This window comes from Sturnus vulgaris, chromosome 5 (genome assembly GCF_052056855.1).
Source record: "Sturnus vulgaris isolate bStuVul1 chromosome 5, bStuVul1.hap1, whole genome shotgun sequence".
Classification (NCBI taxonomy): domain Eukaryota; kingdom Metazoa; phylum Chordata; class Aves; order Passeriformes; family Sturnidae; genus Sturnus; species Sturnus vulgaris.
In genome coordinates this window covers 9,822,541-9,843,378 of record NC_142247.1, presented here as the reverse complement: position 1 = coordinate 9,843,378, position 20,838 = coordinate 9,822,541, and the positions used below count along the sequence as shown (strand labels likewise).

The window sequence follows — 20,838 nt, the reverse complement described above, 5'->3', positions numbered from 1 at the left end:
CAGGTACAATTCCTCATTGTACCTTACTGACCATGACAATTCCCTCATGGTCATGTTGTGGGTGAAGGAGCTACAACCCCAGGGAGAAAGTGGCTGCCCTGCCTTCCATGGGTGCTGGCAGATTGGAAAGGCAGCTCTGCAGATGCACACCAGGGTTATGGCCAGACAGGAAAAGAGCAGATTTGGGAACTTCAGTGGTTTTTTGTTGAGATGAGACTGTGCAATCTTCACAAATTAGGGGAATTGCAACAGTCTTAAGGTGTTCTATCAAAAAAATCTTCTTCTAGTAACATGAAACTTGCCTGGCCCATCAATGCTCTGTTTCCTCCTGCTTTAGACCAAAAGAACACTTCCCCAAAGTATCAGCACTTAAAGAAGAGGAGGGGGGATGGTGTATGCAAATACTCAAAATCGAGATGACATTTTTAGTGAACTGTCCCCTGTGCTTGTTCATTAAGGATCTCTCCAAATGCAGAGAATCTCACTGTCTGACACAGCCCAGGATGATTTGTTACATCTTTTAGCTAATGGGCAGCAGCATGATTACAAACAAGAAATAGGTGCTTTTCTAACTTCAGTTTTTCCTTAGGTTATAGCTTTTAATGTCCTTGCTCTCTGGGCTGTGATGAATATTCCGCGGGCCAAATTTGTATCCTTAACTCTGGCTATGTTTTCTTCATAGTGATTATAGAAGTGAAGGTAAATCTGGTATTGAGGCTTGCAAACAGGTGGTGATATCCAGCTCTGTGTAAGAGGCAATATAGCATTGCAGCCTTTTTCTGAATTGGGAAGCTGTCCCAAATGAGTAGAAGTGGAAAAAAGGTGGCTTACTTTTGTACCTTCTACCAATATATCTAAATCAGTTTTCTCCTAGGCTTATTAAAGACTGAGTGTTGCATACCTTCAGATATTGTACATGTGCCTGTTAAAAACTCTAGAAACTGTACTGAGATAGTATGAGAGGGCAGTAAAGCCTCCCAGAGTAGCCAAATTTATATTGTTACCTGTGCTGTTTGTCTCTACTTGAAGTAATATTATGGCATATTTTAATTGTTGGTTAGCTACCACAAATATATCTAAAATCATGTGTCCAGAAAATTTATGTAGTTACTGGTAGAAACTCTAGGTAGTTCTATTTTTCTTTTGATCAACTTTTTTTTTGTTGGAAAAGGTTTGTCAGGAAAGATTGCTTCATATTGTGGGAGTGAATTGCTCAGCTGTAAGTTTTGTGATAAGGTGAATCCACAGCTGGAGCTGGCTGGCACTACCAAGAACCTTTCAAGCTGATATCATAATAGAAATAATTATGAAGGCAGAGGGCTTCAGGAAATTTCATGGGATGCATTACATCAAATGGAATAGACAGAGGCACCCATAAGAAAAGACTTGGCCACAGAAAAGAAATTTCCCTTTCAGAAGCAATGCCAAAGGCTGGGACTTGTCTTAGATAGCAGTCCCCAGTTCTCTGTGCTACAAACCTGTCCTCTTGTTCCCTTGTTGCAGAGAATGCCCTGAAAATCAAACTCCAAGGGATGACAAATATCCAGGAGGTGCTGGACTTCTCTTAGGGTGAATCAGAGCTGTGCAAGGCTGGGAATCCTCAGGATCTGTGCTTTAGCACCAGCTGGTTTAAGATAGTAAACACTGAATAATATGCTGAAGAGGGAAATTTCCACTTTATATTCATTAGACAGATCTTCTGTGGGACTCAAAGGCAGTGAAGAGGGAATAACTGATGGAGCTCACCTGTCAGCTTGTAACATTTAACCTTTCCCCAACCTTTGGCTGGTGATGGCCAGTGTAGGCCCAGCACATGAATTTTGTTGTGGATGAGGAAGTGGCTGCCTACCTTGTTTGCCATGGGATCATCTCTAAGTGTGATAGTCTTTTCATGTGGAAGATTTTCTCTGCAAGCTCTGTGGAGTTGGAGCCTTTCCATGTGTTTGCATGACGGGGCACTAAATCCCAGCAGTGGTATCTGGATTCTGCCTTCCTGGAAATAAGAAGCCACAACTTACTAAAACACCTTCAAATGTTGATAAGTTTAAATAGCTCATTTTTCTAGTAGAAAGGTGGTCAAGCTGGGCTTTCACATTATTCTGTGAGGATTTTAGATGTAGCTATTGTAACTACAGAATTATTTTTAACTTTGTTAGTTGAGATGATGGTTCAGGGTAAAGTCCAGCATAAATTCTCCGCTTGGAAGGACTCCCACAGACATTTTCTTTCAGCTCTTCATTCTCATAAGGTATTTTATGTTAAAATAACTTATTGGTATTTAAGGTACCCCAACAAAAGAGTATAGGCTTTTCCATAGACACAAATTTCAGCTCTTGACTGCAGTTTATTCTGTGCTCCCCAGCTGTTGTTGGTTCCTCTGTTACTGCTGGTAATGCCTTACGGAAATAAACAGTGAGATAAAGATCTTGCTGGTGCTTTCTGGTCTGTGGGGAGCCTGGGCCTTGTACAACCTGTTCCACCAGGGCTGCTCTTCCCCCTCAGAGGCTTGTGGGGGCTGAGCAGGATTTTGCTCGAAACTGGCACTGGGGTGATTAATGTTTTTTTTTGCTTTTTCCAGGGGAATGTTCTGTCACCGGCCAGTCCCATTTCAAAAGCTTTGACAACAAGTATTTCACCTTCAGTGGGATTTGCCAGTACTTATTTGCCAAGGATTGTGTGGAAAATTCCTTCTCTGTGATAATTGAGACTGTGCAGGTAACAGCAGCCTTGGCTGGTGCCTCTGTGCATGCTCTTGAGAGAGAGGGCAGGGCTGTGGGGCTATGACATGAATTGCAGATGCACAGGCCAACAGAAGTAATTTCTCTATGAGATAATTAGTTTAAATAACAGATGCAGTCTTTCTCCTTAGTTAATAAGTGTTTTGCTTCTCCTCACCACCATTCCCAGGAGCCTGCCTGGGGATGGAGGCTCGTGATGAGGTGTAGAGAGTGGGCTCTCACCGATTCTTTGCCAGCTGAACAAACAAACAGAGGCGAGGGTGCACCCCTTGCCAAGCACCCTGGCTTCTGGTGCCTCCCTAGTGCCTGTGGGGAAAGGACATTTCCTTGGACACCAAGGAGAGTGCAGTGGCAGAGCAGTGCCTTGTGTTGCTTCCCATTTAGTCAGACTGGCTGCTTATTTTTTTGTACTCAGACAGCAGCTCCTGACTTTCTTTGCTGTCTTCCACAATGGATGTGTGAGAAGCAGCTGCACAGAGGTGGGAAAGGGAGCCAGGCTGGTGCAGGAAGGGATAGAGACCCTGAAGAGAGCTGTCACAGGGAGGTTAACACAGTTGTGAAATGAATAGACCAGTTGTACTTGGGAAAATGTGAACAAACCTGGAGACTGAAAAGGACCCTGAGGGAAGCAGAGAGGAAGAAAGGTGATGAGGGCAGAGGAACTGAAGGCAGGGAGAAGTGCAATGGAGACAGGAGACTGACAGGAGGGAAGGGGAGTATCATCCTGTCCAGCAGCACTAAGGAAGTTGCAGGCTTTGGAGAAATGGACTGTGACAGTTCTCCAAACCATCTGCATCTGTCTCCTGCATTAGAGCTCTGATAGTGCAGCTCTGAGGTCACTGGTGCATAGGAACCTGCAGGACCGGTTTCCACTGAAACTTCCCTTTCGAAACCAGGGAGGAGAAGTGGGGCCCCCGCAATCCCTGTTCCTCGTCTGGGTGTCCCACAGCCGGGAAAACAAACACTCCAGGAGTCTCGGGAATGTGAACTCTGTGGCTGTTTCCCAGGCTGTGTGGGTCAGGTGGCCTTCCTGCCCCTGCCACAGCTGTGGGGTGGTCACTGCTGTGGGTCACTCCCTGGGGTCTGGTGAACACCCACAGATCCCTTTCCAAGTTCTGAGACAGAGAGCTCAGCCCTGGCGTGTGGTTAGTGGGATAATGGAGGGAAGGCTGCCAGACTGCTGTTTGTGGGATGCAGAAACCAGATCTATAAAACCAGTGTGACACTCCCAAATTCGATGCCAAAATGCCCTCTGGGACTAAGTCACCAAGAAAGTGAAAACTGGAGGTTTGAGGCAGATTTTCCCTTCTCTGCAGTGTGCAGATGATCCAGATGCCGTGTGCACACGCTCAGCTTCTGTCCGGATCCGGGACATGGACAACAGTATCATCAAAATGAAACATGGAGGAGGAGTTTCGCTGAATGGGCAGGACATACAGATCCCTTTGCTGCAAGGTGTGTTCACATAGGCTGACTCTGGCCAGCCACTGAAAGGCTCCTGCTTAGTAGTGGTTTTAGACATGCCTTAGCCCAGCTTAATCAGTGTTTTCAATGCCAAACTCTCACTTGCAGTCTCTTCTAGAAGCTCTGTCGTTTCAGCTTCTCTCCATGCAGCAGACACACCTTGACTTGACTCCTCTAAAATCAGGAGAATTAAGCTGGTCTGCACTTGTGAGATTTGTGAAAATCACTGTTGGTCTGTTCTTTTTGAAATTACTATTTTTCAGCCAGAAGCTTGAAATCATGGAATTACAGAATGATTTGGTTTGTACCTTAAAAGTCATCTCATTCCAACCCCCTGCCATGGGCAGGGACACCTTCCACTAGCCCAGGTTGCTCAGAGCCCCATCCAGCCTGGCCTGGGACACTTCCAGGGATGGGGCAGCCACAGCTTCTCTGGGCAACCTGTGCCAGGGCTTCACAACCCTCCCAGGGAAGAATTTCTTCACAATATCCAACCTAAACCTGCTCTGTGTCGGTGTGAAGCCATTGCCCCTTGTCCTGTCACTACATCTTGTAAAAGCTCACTGACACCCAGTGGTTGCCTTCAGGTGCCCTCCGTATCCAGCGTGTGGTGAAGAGTTCAGTTCACCTCACCTATGGGGAAGATCTGCAGATTGACTGGGATGGTCATGGAGAACTCATAGTGAAGGTACTTTGTCTGTTTTATTTCTGCTGTTTGCCCCCTCTCTCATTCCACCCAAATATGTACAAAGATTTTCTTGTCTGAAGTCAAAAATTGCTTTGTGTTGCATGTTAGAAATTCCTTTCTCTTTTGCTACCCCCAGAGTGATATACAGGTCCTTTTGTATTCCAGAAACAAACACTTCATCTTTCAGCAGCTTGGTAGCTTTTTTCTCCTCCCTTCTTTTTTTTTTTTTCTCTCCAGTGTGTGTGCAATGACAGCTGTTATTAACCATGAACAGTTTTGTGTTTCGCTCAGCAGATACACTCCAAACTGGAGTTTTGTTTTTATTTGCTTTGACTGCCCTGTCTAAACCAACAGATGTGAATGACTTAAAAGAAGGGAAGAAAAGGCCTCCAGGGACACAGTTACTCATATTTTCCAGGAAATAGAAATCAGCTCATAGAAGATGTGTTGCGTGCTCCTTCTACCGTGAGGAATATTTGAAGTCAGCCTTGATTAACAATTAGGTTTTGTCCGTGCTGCAGACACAGCAGAGTGTAGAAATACCCGAGCCAGGTTTAACAGAAATGATCTGTAAGGAAGCTGTAACCACAGCCCTGCTGCCTTTGAACCCCCCTTTCAGTAGGGGTCTGCTCACTGAGAGGAGTTTTGCCAAGAAAACCAGTTTTCCTGGGATTTTCTGCCGAGTTGTAAACGCTGTCTTCCTTGAACCATGGCATTGCTTTTGCATTCTCCTTGCCTGTCCTAAAATCTGGCTTAAATGCCATGTCTGGCACAGTGCAAAGGGTTATGAAAGCCAGTTCAGAATTGAGTTCAAGAGTTGAAAGGAAAACATATAAGAAAGGTCTGGAATAATTTTAGAAAGCAAATGGGGGTTTGTGGTTGTTGTTTTGATTTAACCTGTATCTCGGTGCTCCGAGGGTCTAAAAGTTCTTTTAGGGCTTAGAATAAGTCACTTGAGTCCCTTGGCACGTCTCAGGAGTTTTGGCTTTCCTCAGTATTCAAAGTATTTTTCTTCCTGGTCAGAGACTCATATAACCTGGTAAATTTTTTGTCCCGCTGAAAACAAACCTAATTTTCTGCTCCAGTTCCTCTACCCATAAAAGCTGGAAGTTTCTCCAGTTGTCTGCTCCTTCCCTTGCTAGGCATCTAAAGCATCTCTTTAATTGCTTTTGGAGTGTTATTTTATGTTGGATTTGTAGACTGGTTGCCAAGTATTGCTGACAATTGGAGGAAGTGATACACTTCCATTACCTTGTTCTGGCAAAAATTCCTCCTGTGTTTCTCAAGAAGACTCCCCTTTCTGTGACTGCCTGATATTTGTGATTTGAGCTTCCACTCCAAAATACACCACAATTTGGACTTGTGTGAGTCATTGCTCCATCTGCAAAGTACGTGAAAGAGTAGTAATATTCTTAGTAGTAAGATTATTTATCCTCTAATTGTTCTTTTTGATACTCTGTATTTATTCTCTGACCCCTATGTTTGAATGTTGGGTAGTAAAAGGTTGTATTTTGGAGGATTTATACAGAAAAACAATTTTCTTTAAAAATGTGGATTTTTCTAACTTTTTTTTGTTTGTTTCACTGGTTACTCCTGCAAGCCTGCCTAAACTAGCACTCAAGTACATGGATACAGAGAGCTAATGTAGCATCAAAGCTCCTGAGTAGCTGATAGTGTTCATAAAGTACCAGAGCTTTACTCCTAACAGAAACTAACAGTTCCTACTAGAATAAAAGCTATTGGTGCCTTTGTGATGCAGATGTTGCTTAGGAGATTTCTCCCTGTTTACCTCTAGGTTTAGGGTCATCTTTCAGCTGCCCCTTGATTTGCAGCAGGAATAAAACAGGGTGAAAAGTGCACCTGCTCTGTGGATTGTTGAAATTTTGCTTTTAGTGTGCCTGAAATTCCTCTAGGCAGGAGGAATCTCTAATGTGGGGTAGCTTTAGGAATATTAGTTTATTCCTTATTTTATCCAGGGTCCTCAGTGTTGAGGGGAACGTCTCCGATATTTTCTCAATTTTGTGATAAAACAGCCTCTTTAAATTTCCTTCATCATCCAATTTTCCTTTACAATGTGCTCCCAGGTGCAGTGTCTTTCCCCAAAGTGCCGTTGGAATTACATTTAAAAAATGCAACCCCGACTGTTGCCCTGCTCATTTAGATAAATGAAGGGTGAGAACAGGGAAAGACTAACTGGATCAAGGAATAAAAATAAGCTATTTTTCTCTTGGTCACCTCTGAAATTCACTGTACTGTGCAAAAATTGTCATGCTGCTACTAATAGTAGCATTTTTGTTAGAAGTTTGAAAATACAATACCATGGCATTGTGTCTGTAGTATTTTGATGTGTGTTTGAGATTTTTCTTGACTATTAAACTGTGCATGGTTCATTCCTTAAAAAAAAAATAAATCTTGCTCTACAGTGGTAGCCTATTCTGGAAGATGACCAGGCTAATGTTGTGTTCCTTAGGTGTCTCCAGTCTACTCTGAAAAGATGTGTGGGCTTTGTGGAAATTTTGATGGGAACCGAGGGGATGATTTTCTTACCCCTTCTGGCATGGTGGAATCCCTTCTGGAAGACTTTGGAAACTCCTGGAAGCTCAATGCAGACTGCCAGGACTTGTTAAAACAAGACAGTGACCCCTGCAATCTCAATCCTCATTTAGGTACTGAACTCTATCCAAAATTAAAGTGTGCATCAAATGGTAATCTTTCATTTACATCAAAACAAAAAAGGAAAATAAGGAAAAAGAGAAGAAGCTAATGTTGCTTACATTGCCACCAGGGTGGCTGTAATATTTGTTTTCAAAAACCCAATAAACAACAGCAACAAAAAAACACAGACTTGTATTGATGCAGGTTTCCTAAGGAAAATGTAATATTTTGTGAAAGTTGAAAACAAAAATTAGTTTAATTTTGCAAATATAAAAAGGCAGCAGAAAGCAAAGGCCCTGTAAAAGTAATTATAGCACCAGAAATAGTGCTAACAGAATATAAAAGCATTGCTTTTCCTTGATTTGTTTTACTAGTGAAACATTATTCTTTCAGTAGAGCCCATGACATATGAGCTATGGTGCTATCTGTGCCTGCCTGATCCTGTTTTATTTTTGTGGGTTTTGTTTTGTTTAGTTTTTGTTTTTTTTTTTTTTTTTTTTTTTTTTTTTTTTTTTTTTTTTTTTTTTTTTTTTTTTTTTTTTAATAAAAGGATGAAAAAATGCCTACTGTGGCTCCTCTAGCTTTCCTTGAAAGCCACTTTGATCGATGGATTCAGTGTGAGCATGTCATTTGTCTCTTTTTAGCCAAGTATGCTGAGGAATCCTGCTCAGTTCTGATGGCTCCTGCCTTTGAACCTTGTCACCACGAGGTCAGTCCTGCTCCCTACGTGAAGAACTGCCGCTTTGATGTTTGCTCCTGCTCCAGTGGCAAGGATTGCCTGTGCTCTGCCATCGCTAATTATGCAGCAGCCTGTGCCAGAAAGAGCATCCTGGTCCAGTGGAGACAGCCTGACTTCTGCCGTAAGTGCAATGCTGCTCAAACCTGCTTATTTTCCTCGTCCTGAAGGATTTTTTTTTCTGGCAACATTGGATGAAAGATCTAGAATTAGATGCCAGATTTTCCTTATGGGAAATGGTGGGAGTAAATCTTTCCTCCACACTGGTGAAGATGCAAAAATGTTCCCAGGGACTTCTCAGCACTGAGGGAGAGAAGTGGTGATCTGACACAGCTCCATAGAACTTTTGCCTGGATTTCCATTTTCAGCTACTCACCTGGAAACTTTCTGAATGTCCCTGGGTAGGAATCTCTCAGATGAATTGTAGTAATCCATGAACTGCCTGTTTTTGAGGCCCAAGCTTCCTAGGTCCTGACCTCATCAGTGACTCCTGACTTCAGCTGAATGTGGGGTTATGGAGGAAGCACAAAAGGGCAAGACAAACTTGTATCAAAAGAGGATTTTGGCAGTCTTGTGGCACCACCCCTGCTCACAGCAGGGCTGAATTACTGTAGATTGCCTGAGGTTTTGTCCAAAAATATTTTAAATATCTCCCAAAACAGAGGTACTGTAGCATCTCCAACATCTCTCTCTTATCCAGGGCAAGATTAATAGCCAAACTGCCAAGAGGCTGGAGCAGAAGAATCCAACATCTTTCATTTCTTTTATTTCTCTGTTAGGTCAATGTGGTAGGAAAAAGTCCATTGCCATGTAATTTTGATTGAGCACAGAGATACTTTTCCTATAAATATTTGTGAAGTGAATGTTTTTCCATTTTCCTGAGCAACTATGTTATTAAGGAAAGAACACAATTGAAAAATTTGGGGGAAAGCATGTGTGCTTGGCAGCTCTCCAGATTTATTCTGATACTTCTTCCCAAGCAGAGGGTGGGAAAAACATTTATAAACTGAGTGTGTAGAAAGCAGAAAAGAGAGAGGTCTCTGGCCTTCGGCCTGGTGGGGTCTGCAAGGTCAGTAACCACAACTTCTGCAGGCTGGAGAGTGTTTGTTTGCTGTGAATGAGAACCAACTCAGTTTATATTAAACTGCTGCGTGGTTTTATAATATTTTACCTAGTTCATGTAAATGTTCAGATAGTGGAACATTAATGTAATAAAAATCCTTTCAGAACTCTGCAGGTCTGGAGGCTGAAAGAAAGAGCAGCGATAATGCCCCATTGCTCTTTCTGTAATTGAACAAGTCAATTTTCACAATTAATCTTTAATAGTGCAGAGCTGCTTCTTCCTTTCTGTGCATTACAGAGAGCTTTGTGCTCTCACAAAGTGACGATTTTCCTGATTGCAGATCCATCAGCCCCCATTAAATAATCCTGGTGCCCTAGACATCTCCTGTCGCATGAAGGAGAGCAATCCCTCTTTCTTAATGCGCTTGAGATGTGAATGTGCAGGTTATGTAATTTGTGCTGATGGCCCAGAGCCCTGAGTGTGTGCTCCACCCCTACCCTTCATCCCCAGAGATTTGGTTTCTTGGGAAATGACTTGACAGAGCTAGTTTGCTTGATTTGGAGTGGATAAGTGTCAGGGAGCAAAGTCATTAGTGTAGCACAGCATTTCTGCTGTGTGCCAAGCTATCAAGTGCATTCAGCTCCCCTATCTTTGACATTATTTTAGTTTCTATTTGATTATTTAAGCCCTGACTCATACCCCTGTAGCCCACCACGAATAAGCACTGGAGCCAATCCCTTCATGCTGCAAGGGAGGAGCAGACAAGCCACCCTGTGAAGGGCTGTGTCTCTTGTGCAGCTGCATATAAAAAATTGGGTAAAACCCAGGCTGTATGGCTGAGCCCAGAGAGTGGTGGTGAATGGAGTTAAACCCAGCTGGTGGCTGGTCACCAGTGCTGTTCCCCAGGGCACAGTAGTTGGGCCAGTTTCATTTAATATTTTAATCAAGGATCTGGTTGAGGGGCTCAAGTGCATCCTCAGTCAGTCCATGGCAGCACCCAGCTGGGTGGGAGTGTGGATCTGCTGGAGGGCAGCAAGGCTCTGCACAGGGATCTGCACAGGCTGGACCCATGGCCAGCCCAGTGCTCTGAGGGGCAACAAGGCCAAGGGCCCGGTCCTGCCTTGGGTCACAGCGAGCCCTGCAGCTCCAGGCTGGGGCACAGGGGCTGGAAAGCTGGGAAAGGCCCTGGGGGTGCTGGGGACAGCGGCTGGACATGAGCCCAGGTGTGCCCAGGGGGACAAGAGGCCAATGGCACCTGGGCTGTGCCAGCCATGGGGTGGCAGCAGGGCCAGGGCAGGGACTGTCCCCTGTGCTGGCACTGCTGGGGCCACCCCTCAGATCCTGGGGCACTGCTGGGAACCTCAGCACAAGAAAGACACCGAGGGGCTGGAGCGTGTCCAGGGAAGGGAACAGAGCTGGGGAAGGGGCTGGAGCAGCGGGAGGGGCTGAGGGAGCTGGGAAAGGGGCTCAGCCTGGAGAAAAGGAGGCTCAGGGGGAACCTTCTGGCTCTGCACAACTCCCTGACAGGAGGGGACAGCTGGGGGGGTCAGGCTCTGCTCCCAGGGAACAAGGGGCAAGAGGAGACGAAATGGCCTCAGGTTTCACCAGGGAGGTTCAGATTAGGTTTTATGTAAACATTCTTCATGGAAATTGTTATCAAGGACTGGCACAGACTGCCCAGAGAAGTTGTTGAGTCACCACGCCTCGAGGTATTTAAAAGCCACCTGGATGTGGTGCTTAGGGACATGCTTTAGTGGTGGACTTGGCAGTGTGAGGTTATGGCTGTATTCAGTTATCTTATGGTCTTCTCCAACTCAAATATTTCTTTGTTTACCTGTCTTGTGTGTATATTGTTCTGTGGCACAGGGGAATCAGTCAACAGGTCCTTAGATCTTCCTTTAGAGTTTAGGACATGTTGCTAAGCCCATTATTTTCCTTAATGTGGTAGTGCTGGGGCAGTTGGTGGCTTTGCATGCCTTGTGTAAGAGGACTTGTATAGGATAAATCCAAGAGTGCTGGAGTAGGGAATTAAGGACAAGCTCTGAGCAGTGTTTGAGGATGGCTACAGTGCATGGAGAGCCTCAGCATGGTGGAGAAGCTGTGTTAAATGTAGTCCTGGCAGGGTGCACCTTCACCCAGAGGGGGCAACATTTTCACCTTGTGTTACTTGAGGAACTGGTCATGATTTTTCTCTCTCACACTGATATCAAAACCAGCCCACAAAAGCTGAATGAGCTGTTTGGTGCAAACACATTTTTCCCAATGCTTTCCTACTGCTCCTCATCTTATTCCTGAGATAGACTGTGCTTCAGAACAGCATTGAGCTATTTTGGTTTTATAGGAGACTAGATGCACCTTGTCTTTTCCTCTCATTTTCCTGTCAGTAATGGAGTGGATTTTTCTTAGTGGCAGTGTATTACACAGACAACAAGCCTCTCCCAGGTCAGTTGTCTTGCGTTTTTGCTGTTGAAAACAGATGTGGCTGGGAAGGGATAGAGGAGTGTATTGGGATGTGGTGTGTAAGCATGACATTGGGAAGCATAACTGGAAAAACAGGGATGTTCCAAAAATTTTAGGAGGTGCATGGGCAAGGAAAATCATAGAATGGTTTGGATTGAAAGGGACCTTAAAGATAATCTTGTTCCAAGGGACATCTTCCATTAGATCAGGTTTTTCCAAGTCCCTTTCAGCCTATCCTTGAACACTTCCAGGAATGGGGCAGCCACAGCTTCTCTGGACAACCTCTGCCAGAGCCTCAACACCTTCACAAGGATGCATTTCTTCCTAATATCTAATCTGAACTTGCTCTCTTTCAGTTTGAAGCCATTCCCACACATGGATTACAAAGCTTTATCCAAGAAGTGAACCTACTGCAAACTTATCCCTGTGGACAGGGACTGTTACCACTGACTAGAAAGTAGGGAAGGATGTTGGACTCGGTTATCCCATCCTTTTTTGAATCTTGAAACTCATAAATTTATGTACCCATCTGAAATCTGCCAAACCAGTTGCATGTTTCCAGAGATTTGTGTGTATCAAATAATACTTTTGACTGAGGCCTCATGGTTGTCCTGCTGGGATGTGCCTTTAGTGATCAAAGTTATTTTTGAAATGGTCTTCAGCCCTGGGCTGTGCCTATCCAGGGTTTGATTTACTGCAAAGATCAGATTTATGTAAATTAGAAGCACATTTTTGTGAATGGCTGTCTAAGACTCCTGTAACAGTGAATGAGTCTATGCTCTGCTCAGTCCAGAGTTAGGAAGCATTGGCCATATTGTTAAGCACACATTTCTTGGGCTGGGTTGGGAAAGGTACATTAAGCAGTTTGGGCACAAGTCCCAGACTTGGGAGATTTTTGCTCTTAAGAAGAGTTCAAGTCACCTTAGATGCTTCTGGGCTGGATTTTCAGTTTAGGGTGTTACACTCCCATGTATGGAGCTGCAGGAGTCTCAAGAGAAGCTGGTGCAACCATGTCTCTCTTCAGTAGGCAGGAATAATTCTTCATTTCAGAAGAGCTTGGTGAAGGTGGCCATGAGCCACTGGTCAGCACGTGGTCCAGTGAACACCTGGCTGATGCTCCAGGCCCATCCTGTAATTCCATGGCTGCCAGAGTTCCCAGGGATGTGTGCTCACAGAAGAGAGTAGGGATTATCACATCATTCTGCAGGAAGGGCTTTCTCTCTAACCCTTTGATCTTGATTTTAGCAAGGTACAAATGGGCCAACTTTCATTTGCAGCTGCTTCCCTGAACATTGTTCCTCATCACCTTACAACTGTTTGCTGTGGAAGGTTGCTACAAACGACAGTGTAAATCCTGGATATCAGAAGGCCTGTTAAATTCAAACTCTTGATAAAACAAGCTTGTTTTCTTTTCTTCTCCAATGTGTTGTCATAGCTGCCACCTAGTGCTGATGCTGATGTGTGCAGAGGTGAATGCCTCAAAATCGGCCCTGTAGAAGTGGAGGTTTTATAAACAAGAATGCCAGAATAGCTCCAAAAGCAATAATTAGTCTCCATATGAAAGAATTCATCATCAAAAATCGTTAGTATCAAGATTTGGTTCCATAATTGCTAAATTACTTTATTATTTGCTCCATGGAAATAATTTCATTATTTGTTTCCATGAAAATCATGTAGTACTTCTGGGATGTGAGACTGCAAAGCGTTGCAGCACTCCTGCTTACCAAAGTAGAAAAATACTTTTCTACTTATTTTGACCAATTTGTCCCTAAAGATGTTGCAAAGGAGGACAGGTGTAAATGTGTACATGACACTTGTAATGCTCCTAATGCATGGGATCATGGAAAGGTTTGGGCTGGAAGGGACATTACAGATCATGTCCTTCCAACCCCCTGCCATGGGCAGGGACACCTTCCACTAGCCCAGGTTGCTCAGAGCCCCATCCAGCCTGGAATACTTCCAGGGATGGGGCAGCCACAGCTTCTCTGGGAAACCTGTGCCAGGGCCTCACCATCCTCACAGGGAAGAATTTCTTCCCAATATCCAATCTAACCCTGCTCTGTGTCAGTGTGAAGCCATTGCCCCTTGTCCTGTCACTCCAGGCCCTTGTCAAGTGTCTCTCTCCATCGTTTTGTAGGTTCTTTTCAGGTACTGGACAGCTTCAGTTAGGTTATCCTGACTGTGATCCAGAGAATTGCAGAGGTTGGACAGAGCTTGTGTTTCATGTTCTGGGTGAAATTTCGTGGCTGGATTTCCATTGCAGAGGTTGCAGTCCAGTTCTGACATTTAGTGGGACCTTCCTTTAGTAAGGTTTTGTTTGTGTATGCATATAAGCAGTGCCTTAGGCTGCCTTGGTGCTGCAGCCAGGAGAGGATGGAGTAACCCTGCATTGACGAGTAAACTGAGCAAATACCTTTTAATCCCAAGATTCCCAGTTTGTTTTAGGCAGCTCTTCCTTTAGCTGGATTTGGATCAAATGCTCTTCTCCCTTGTGTGTTTCACCAGCAATGACCTGTCCTGAAGGCCAGGTGTACCAGCAGTGTGGGACACCGTGCAACCAGACGTGCCGCTCGCTGTCCTACCCAGAGGAGAACTGTGAGCAGCTCTGCCTGGAGGGATGCTACTGTCCCCCTGGACACTACCTGGATGAGCACGAGCAGTGTGTCCCCAAGGCCCAGTGCTCCTGTTACTATGATGGGGAGATCTTCCAGCCAGATGATGTCTTCTCAGATCATCACTCCATGTGGTAAGTGAGCTGTTTGTAACCCTATGCACTGTCGCTCTGATTTTTGGATGGCTTGAGTTGGTAACTGGGTCAGTTCCTGTGTATCCACTGGAATTAGTTAAAGAAATGGCAAGATTCTGCCTCCAACAAGCCAAACAGTGAGTTTTGCTGTTGTATCTCTCTCCAGCTAATTTCAAATGCCACCTTACTCAGAATTACTTGGTATTAAGCCCTGTTCTATGAACAGTTCCTGCCAGTTTGAAATGGAGCTTAATTACTGACAATAGCTACTTTGTGGGCTTTTAAAATGTCACTTTAATGTACTATGCTACACTTCTTAACTGTTAAAACCTAATTACCTCTTGTCAAAGATACAGGTATTAAAAAGCATTTCTAATTGTTAAATTGAGTAGCAGTACATTTGGAGTGGGAATGCAATTGCTGGGCAAGCCCAATTTTGGGAACAGTGACTTCTTTTTTTCCTCTCTAGCACAAAAATCCAAAGTTTCAGGATCTAGGTGGTCCTTTTACCTCTTTCCACAGCAAAGCTCACTATTATTTTGCCTAGCTTTATCCCTGTGCAGCTGCACTGGATTCAGCAGGACAGGGCCAGCAGGGTTGCCATGCCACTGTATCCCATCAACTCCCTTAAAAGAAGTTTGATTTTAATGTTGGTGGACACAGTGGATGGAGAGCAGCAGCTCAGCCTCACTGAGGTGTACTTTTGTATTCTGATAAATTCTCTGTTGACTGCAAATCAGCATGAGTGAAAGCTAAATGCCATTTCATTAAATATAAGCTCTGTTTGTTTTTCTTAGCTATTGTGAGAATGGATTCATGCACTGCAGTACAAACAAAGCTCCTGGTGCCTTCCTGGCTGATGTTTTTGCTGATGAGAGGCCATCTCCCAGAAGTTAGTATGCCTTAAAATATTAATATTTTATTTTGATTTTTTCTCTTCAGTCTCTTGGTAGTGTAGATTGGAGAAGAAATTCCAGAGGTTGCAACAGCTGTGACATTGTAAGATTTTTTTAAATTTTTTTACAGGATAGAAGCAGAATGAATATGTGGGAGGGTGCAGGTCTCACTGAATCTCACCTCTCAAAATTATAATTATTATAATTAGCCACTGCAGTCTCTTTTGAGCTGAAAAGGTTAAAGGATGCTTTGGCAGTGATCTGAGGTGTCTCCAGTTGCTATTTGAGGATCCCAAGACATCAGTAACTCATCAGTTTTATACTTTCTACTTCTCACTAGTGGGATGCAAACAGTCTTCTCTGGTGCAAATGAGGCTTTTAGTGGCCTAAAGCTTACAGTGCTTCCAGGTTTCCAGTGTGCCTTCCAGCCAGCAGGAACCTCCATGAAACCTCCTGGAGACTGACTGCTGCCATGTTTCCCATCAGTGGACAGGTTTATCTAACATTTGACTGAAGGCTGTGAGAGGTGCATGGGAACACTTGGAGCATCTAACTGGGGTTTGCAGCATTGGAGAAAGGCCAGCAGTGCTCTGGGATCTTTTGGGATTTCCCATGATCCATGGATGGAGCTTATGGGATTGTCATGGGATAGATAGGGGGTTTGAGAGTGGATGTGTCTCACAGGGGGCAGGACTAGTGGGGCTTTGGGGAGGCCTGGGAATATCCAGGAGTTGGACTTAGTGATCCTTGTGGGTGCCTTCCAGCTCAGGATAACCTACAATCCCCATGGGAACACCAGTACAGCCAAACACGGTGTCTTCCATGGCACACTGACAAATGTACCTGAACATGGGGTCTGGAGGAAATTTATGGTTGATATTTGCCTTGGAGACAAAGAGTTATTTTTTGTCTTTGCACCTTCTCATGATAAACCACCTTCTAGAGGAAAACTCTGTAAATGCCTCTGTAGGTACGGGGCAGTGACCTGCTTAATGTTGCTGCTAGGACACCAGTGACAGTGTCACTAGTTGGGTCACCTGTTCTTCAGGTGAAGCCTTCCAGGTGAATATCTCACCAAAGTCTGCCCTTAATGCTCCTAAGACATACTTTTCCTGATAATAGGATGTGAAGACTTAAAAAACCTCAGAGAGGCATATTGCTAGTACCACTTGACATAATATCCTGTCGGATCCTGAAGTCTGAAAGAGTTTGTATTGAAGCTCAGGGCACTGTTCTTTACAGTCACCAATGTAGTTATTTGCAGTGTGGGAAATGGGTCTAAATACAATAATATATGATGCTGTTACTTCTCAGAATATCAATTTTCTGCTAACTTTGTACAGTGCCTGGAGGTGTTTGCATAGTCTCAGTGCAGTCTGGAATTGCACTTTTATGTTTAGTGCAGCTTTTTTGCTTCAGTATTAAATACTTGCTTTCATGACAGCCTAAGTGAGGTCACTCCAGGGGAAGTAGGGGTTGTTTTCTTTGCCCTGTCATGTGTAGTGGTGTTGGTCCAGGCTATATTCTAAATTAGTTTTCTAATCAAAGTTGACCAACTTTTAGAAAAATACTGTGCCAACAATACTTGAATTCTAATTGCACTTTTTGTAGACTCTTTTTTTTTTTTTTTAAGTAAAAAGGAGCTTGACATGCAGATTCCCCATGGAAAAAATTATCTGTCCTGCCAACAACCCAAGAGCAGAAGGAGTGGAATGTACCAAGACCTGCCAGAACTATGACCTGGAGTGCATCAGCCATGGCTGCATATCTGGATGCCTCTGTCCAAAAGGGATGGTAAGCAGGTTTCAATACAGCAGTGAGAAGCAGATCCTCGTTGCTTTCTTGCCTTCAATCTCTCCTATCAACAATCTTCTTGCAGCTTGGGAATAAGTGGTTGTGAAGTGGTTGCGACTGTCAAGTTGTGGCTGGCTCAAAGAATGTGTATTAGTACATCTACATTGAAGGTGAACTTCAGTTTGTTAAAATAATTATTAATCAAAATTCTAAAGCCTGCTTTGAAGACCAGTTTGTTTCCTTTCAGCTCTGCTCCTAAACCTCTCTTCAGTCTTGTTGAACTTTCTCAGTCAGTGAGACAAAGTATACCCGTGTTCAGGCTTATCAGAGGGATGGAGCACCTCTCCTCCAAAAAAAAGCTTAGGGAATTGGGATTGTTCAGTCTGGACAAGAGAAGGCATTGAGGTGACCTCATTGTCCCTTCCAGTGCCTGAAGGGAACCACAGGAAAGATGGAGAGAGACTCTTGACAAGGGCCTGGAGTGACAGGACAAGGGGCAATGGCTTCACACTGACACAGAGCAGGGTTAGATTGGATATTGGGAAGAAATTGTTCCCTGTGAGGAGGAATGTGGGATATGAAACTTGCTAAGATTTTGCCAAGGGGTGTCTCCGAGTTGCAGGTGTTGTTCTAAACAAGTTGCCCTTTTTTTTTTTTTTTAAACTGAAAAGAGGCTTTCTGGAGTCCAGTGTTATGTCCTATGGCAACCTTCAAATTTAATTATTAGTTTAAGTGTTTTCTACCCCCAAATTCCTTCAATCTTACTAGAAAAACAGCTCCTCCCAAATTCTCATTATGCAGTAATTTCTAGCAGTAATAGAAACATATATTTTGAACATTGCTACTGTATTTTGCTGATAAACACACATTTATGTAAATAGATTCTAGTCCAGAATAAAATGCCAGCTCTAGGCAAAAGCTCAGGCTCATGAAATGTCTTAGAGGTGAAAAAGAACAGAATCTGAAGTCACCCATAAATTTTCACGATGATTTTAAAAACAAGTGTTACTTCTTTCCGTATTTCAGTTTGTAAATATCTATCCTTTAAGTGAAAAATATTCCTAAATAGTAGAGAGATAAGAAAACTTAGAAAAGCTTCTGTACTTGAGAAGTTCCCAGAGCTCCAGGGTGAACAGTTTTTACTTTGTATCTAATATTCAGACCTCTGATTCAGTGAAGAAGCCTGAGATTTTTGCTTTCAATTCTTGGGTATGGTAATAATACACTTTTGTCATAATTGTGGAAAAAAAAATGATACTACTCCACAGAAAAAAAATCTCAAATCAGCTTCCTAGTAATTAACCTTCATGTCTGGTACAGTATTTGATATTCTTTTTCAGTAAGTTGGAACAAACAATTGTTTCATAAAATTGTTCCCACCAGAGCAGTCTTTGGCCTTTTGGAATTGGAAATTCCAGTTGATTTGCAGTGATGTGAAACACACCCCTGAGTTCAACAAGGTGGTTTGTCAGGTTTTGAATTGAAGAATCAGGTTCAGTATTTAAAAAAAAAATTAGTAAAATAAATCCTCTGTCCACTAGATGACAGTATGGTTTAATCTTCGCTAAACTCAGCCTGGAATTACTTGCTCTCATTGGCTTCCCTTGTGGCAGAGAATAAAAATCACGAGATGCACCAAAGCCATGGTGGAAGAAGCCTGTGTAGAGATGATCTTGTAAGCACTGCCATTCAAGGTCAGGACCAAGCCCAGTCCCTGTTCAGGTGTGTCCTGTTTGCCCTGTGCTTGACTCCTGGCTCCACAGGAGCTGCCAGCTCATTCTCAAAGAGCAGTTTCCTCCTCCTCACCCAATGGGAAGAGGTTTGGGAAAGCCTTTTTATTCTTATTTCTGCACTCAGTAAAGAGGTTTTGTGCTCCTCCACTAGAGAAGGATTTGGGATGGTGACCAGGATCTCCTTTCCATCCTGTCCTTTTCTAACAGAGACTCTGGGAGCACAGAGCTCTTCAAAGTCAAATCCAAGTCCAAGTCTGTGTTTTCCAGGCTTGTACAACAGAGATGAGCAATAGAGGGACTGGAAAAAGGAATTACCATTTTGCTGGTCAGTGTCCCTTATTGGTGTTCTGTAATCCTGCCTAATTTACAAGCACTCACAGAGGTGAGCTGCTGTTTGCAGGAAGGTCTGTGGGAAGTAACAGATTACTCAAGATGTGTACCCATAATTATCTGCACATATCATGCTGGAAGAAATTGTGCCTTCTTACTGAAGATTTTTTTTCTTATTATTGTGCTTGTGGTACAGTAGCATATGGAAATTATCAATGCTCACAGCTAACTTATTAGCTTGAAAACAAAACCTAGTTTCTTTCAACTGAAAAATAAGTTTAGTTTTCTAGTTAATTTTGACTTAGTCTTTTACACTGTTTTGATTTCTAGCAAGTAAAAATGCTCAATATTTCATAAAAATAATTCTTCTTCTTCTGTCTTTGATCATTTGGAAGGTGGGAAATTCTCCATACTTGTCACCCTTTTGCACAGCAGAAAAGAGAAATCATAACATATGTGCGGAAGTGTGGGGAAAAATATGCTTTCTCAGATTAGTTTACTGCACTTCAGCTTTTCCCATTGGAAAATATTAATAAATATACAAATGGAGTGTTAACCACCTTTCTGGGGAAAGAGCGGAGCAGAACAATCAGGAAGCACAAAATCCAGACACTCCAAAAGTAGAAAATTAGTTTATTTCTATTCCCAACAACTGACAAAAAATTAATGTTTAAAAATTAAACGTAATTTTTATTGAATTCAGACTGCTGAAATAAAAGTATTTCTAAAACTTTGATACATTAGTAGAAAAAGGAAAAAAATACATACATTAAACATCTTAACCAGGAAAGTTTGGAAGGTTTTTTTTCCCTTACTAACTGTTTTCAACTGAAATTTACCTATTTTGATTTCTCTGTTGTATATTTTTGTGTGGGCTTATCCTATGTTATAATATCTCCATGAGGAGGTGGGCATGTCAAATAAATATCAGAGACATGGAGCTAACATAAGAAAGAGAAGTCAAGTGTAAAGCAGCACATTTTGATCTTCCAACATGTTGTTATCTTTGTTTGCATAGTAAGGGTGAGAGGCTGTTTTAGTTAAAACAAAAATTTATGAAAGAAATTGTTCCCTGTGAGGGTGCTGAGGCCTTGGCACAGGCTGCCCAGAGAATCTGTGGCTGCCCCATCCCTGGAAATGTTCAGGCCAGGTTGGATGGGGCTCTGAGCAACCTGGGATAGTGGAAGGTGTCCCTGCCCATGGCACTGGGTGATCTTTAGGGTCCCTTCTTCCCCAAAGCAGTCTCTTATTCTAAAACCCATTAGCTATTGAGTTCTAATCTGACCCACTTCCTTTACTCAATCCCATCCTTCTTCATACCTTTGGCTGACTTTCCACTGAAATCCACATGTTTCTCAGGAGGAACAGAGCTTCTCTTGACAGAGAGATACTCATCAAATTGTGTTGACCAAGAGAGTTCTAGGTTTAGGTTCACCGAGATGGATTTCAGGACCATAGGATCTCCTCACTTGGAAGAGACCCACAAGGATCATCCATCCCAGCTCCTGGCCCTGCACAGACACCCCAGCAATCCC

At 43.3% G+C, this 20,838-nt stretch overlaps 1 protein-coding gene across 1 annotated transcript in view; it reads left to right on the top strand.

Annotated features, from left to right (window-relative positions):
- The window catches only part of VWF (von Willebrand factor), a 121,595-nt gene that overhangs the window by 26,201 nt on the left and 74,556 nt on the right, over positions 1 to 20,838 (top strand). Inside the window, exons 11-18 of the mRNA XM_014880933.2 lie at positions 2,579 to 2,715; positions 4,055 to 4,193; positions 4,790 to 4,890; positions 7,361 to 7,556; positions 8,190 to 8,405; positions 14,310 to 14,550; positions 15,348 to 15,442; positions 17,080 to 17,240. Coding sequence (XP_014736419.2) covers positions 2,579 to 2,715; positions 4,055 to 4,193; positions 4,790 to 4,890; positions 7,361 to 7,556; positions 8,190 to 8,405; positions 14,310 to 14,550; positions 15,348 to 15,442; positions 17,080 to 17,240 — 1,286 coding nt within the window. The remainder of the gene's footprint in view (positions 1 to 2,578; positions 2,716 to 4,054; positions 4,194 to 4,789; positions 4,891 to 7,360; positions 7,557 to 8,189; positions 8,406 to 14,309; positions 14,551 to 15,347; positions 15,443 to 17,079; positions 17,241 to 20,838) is intronic.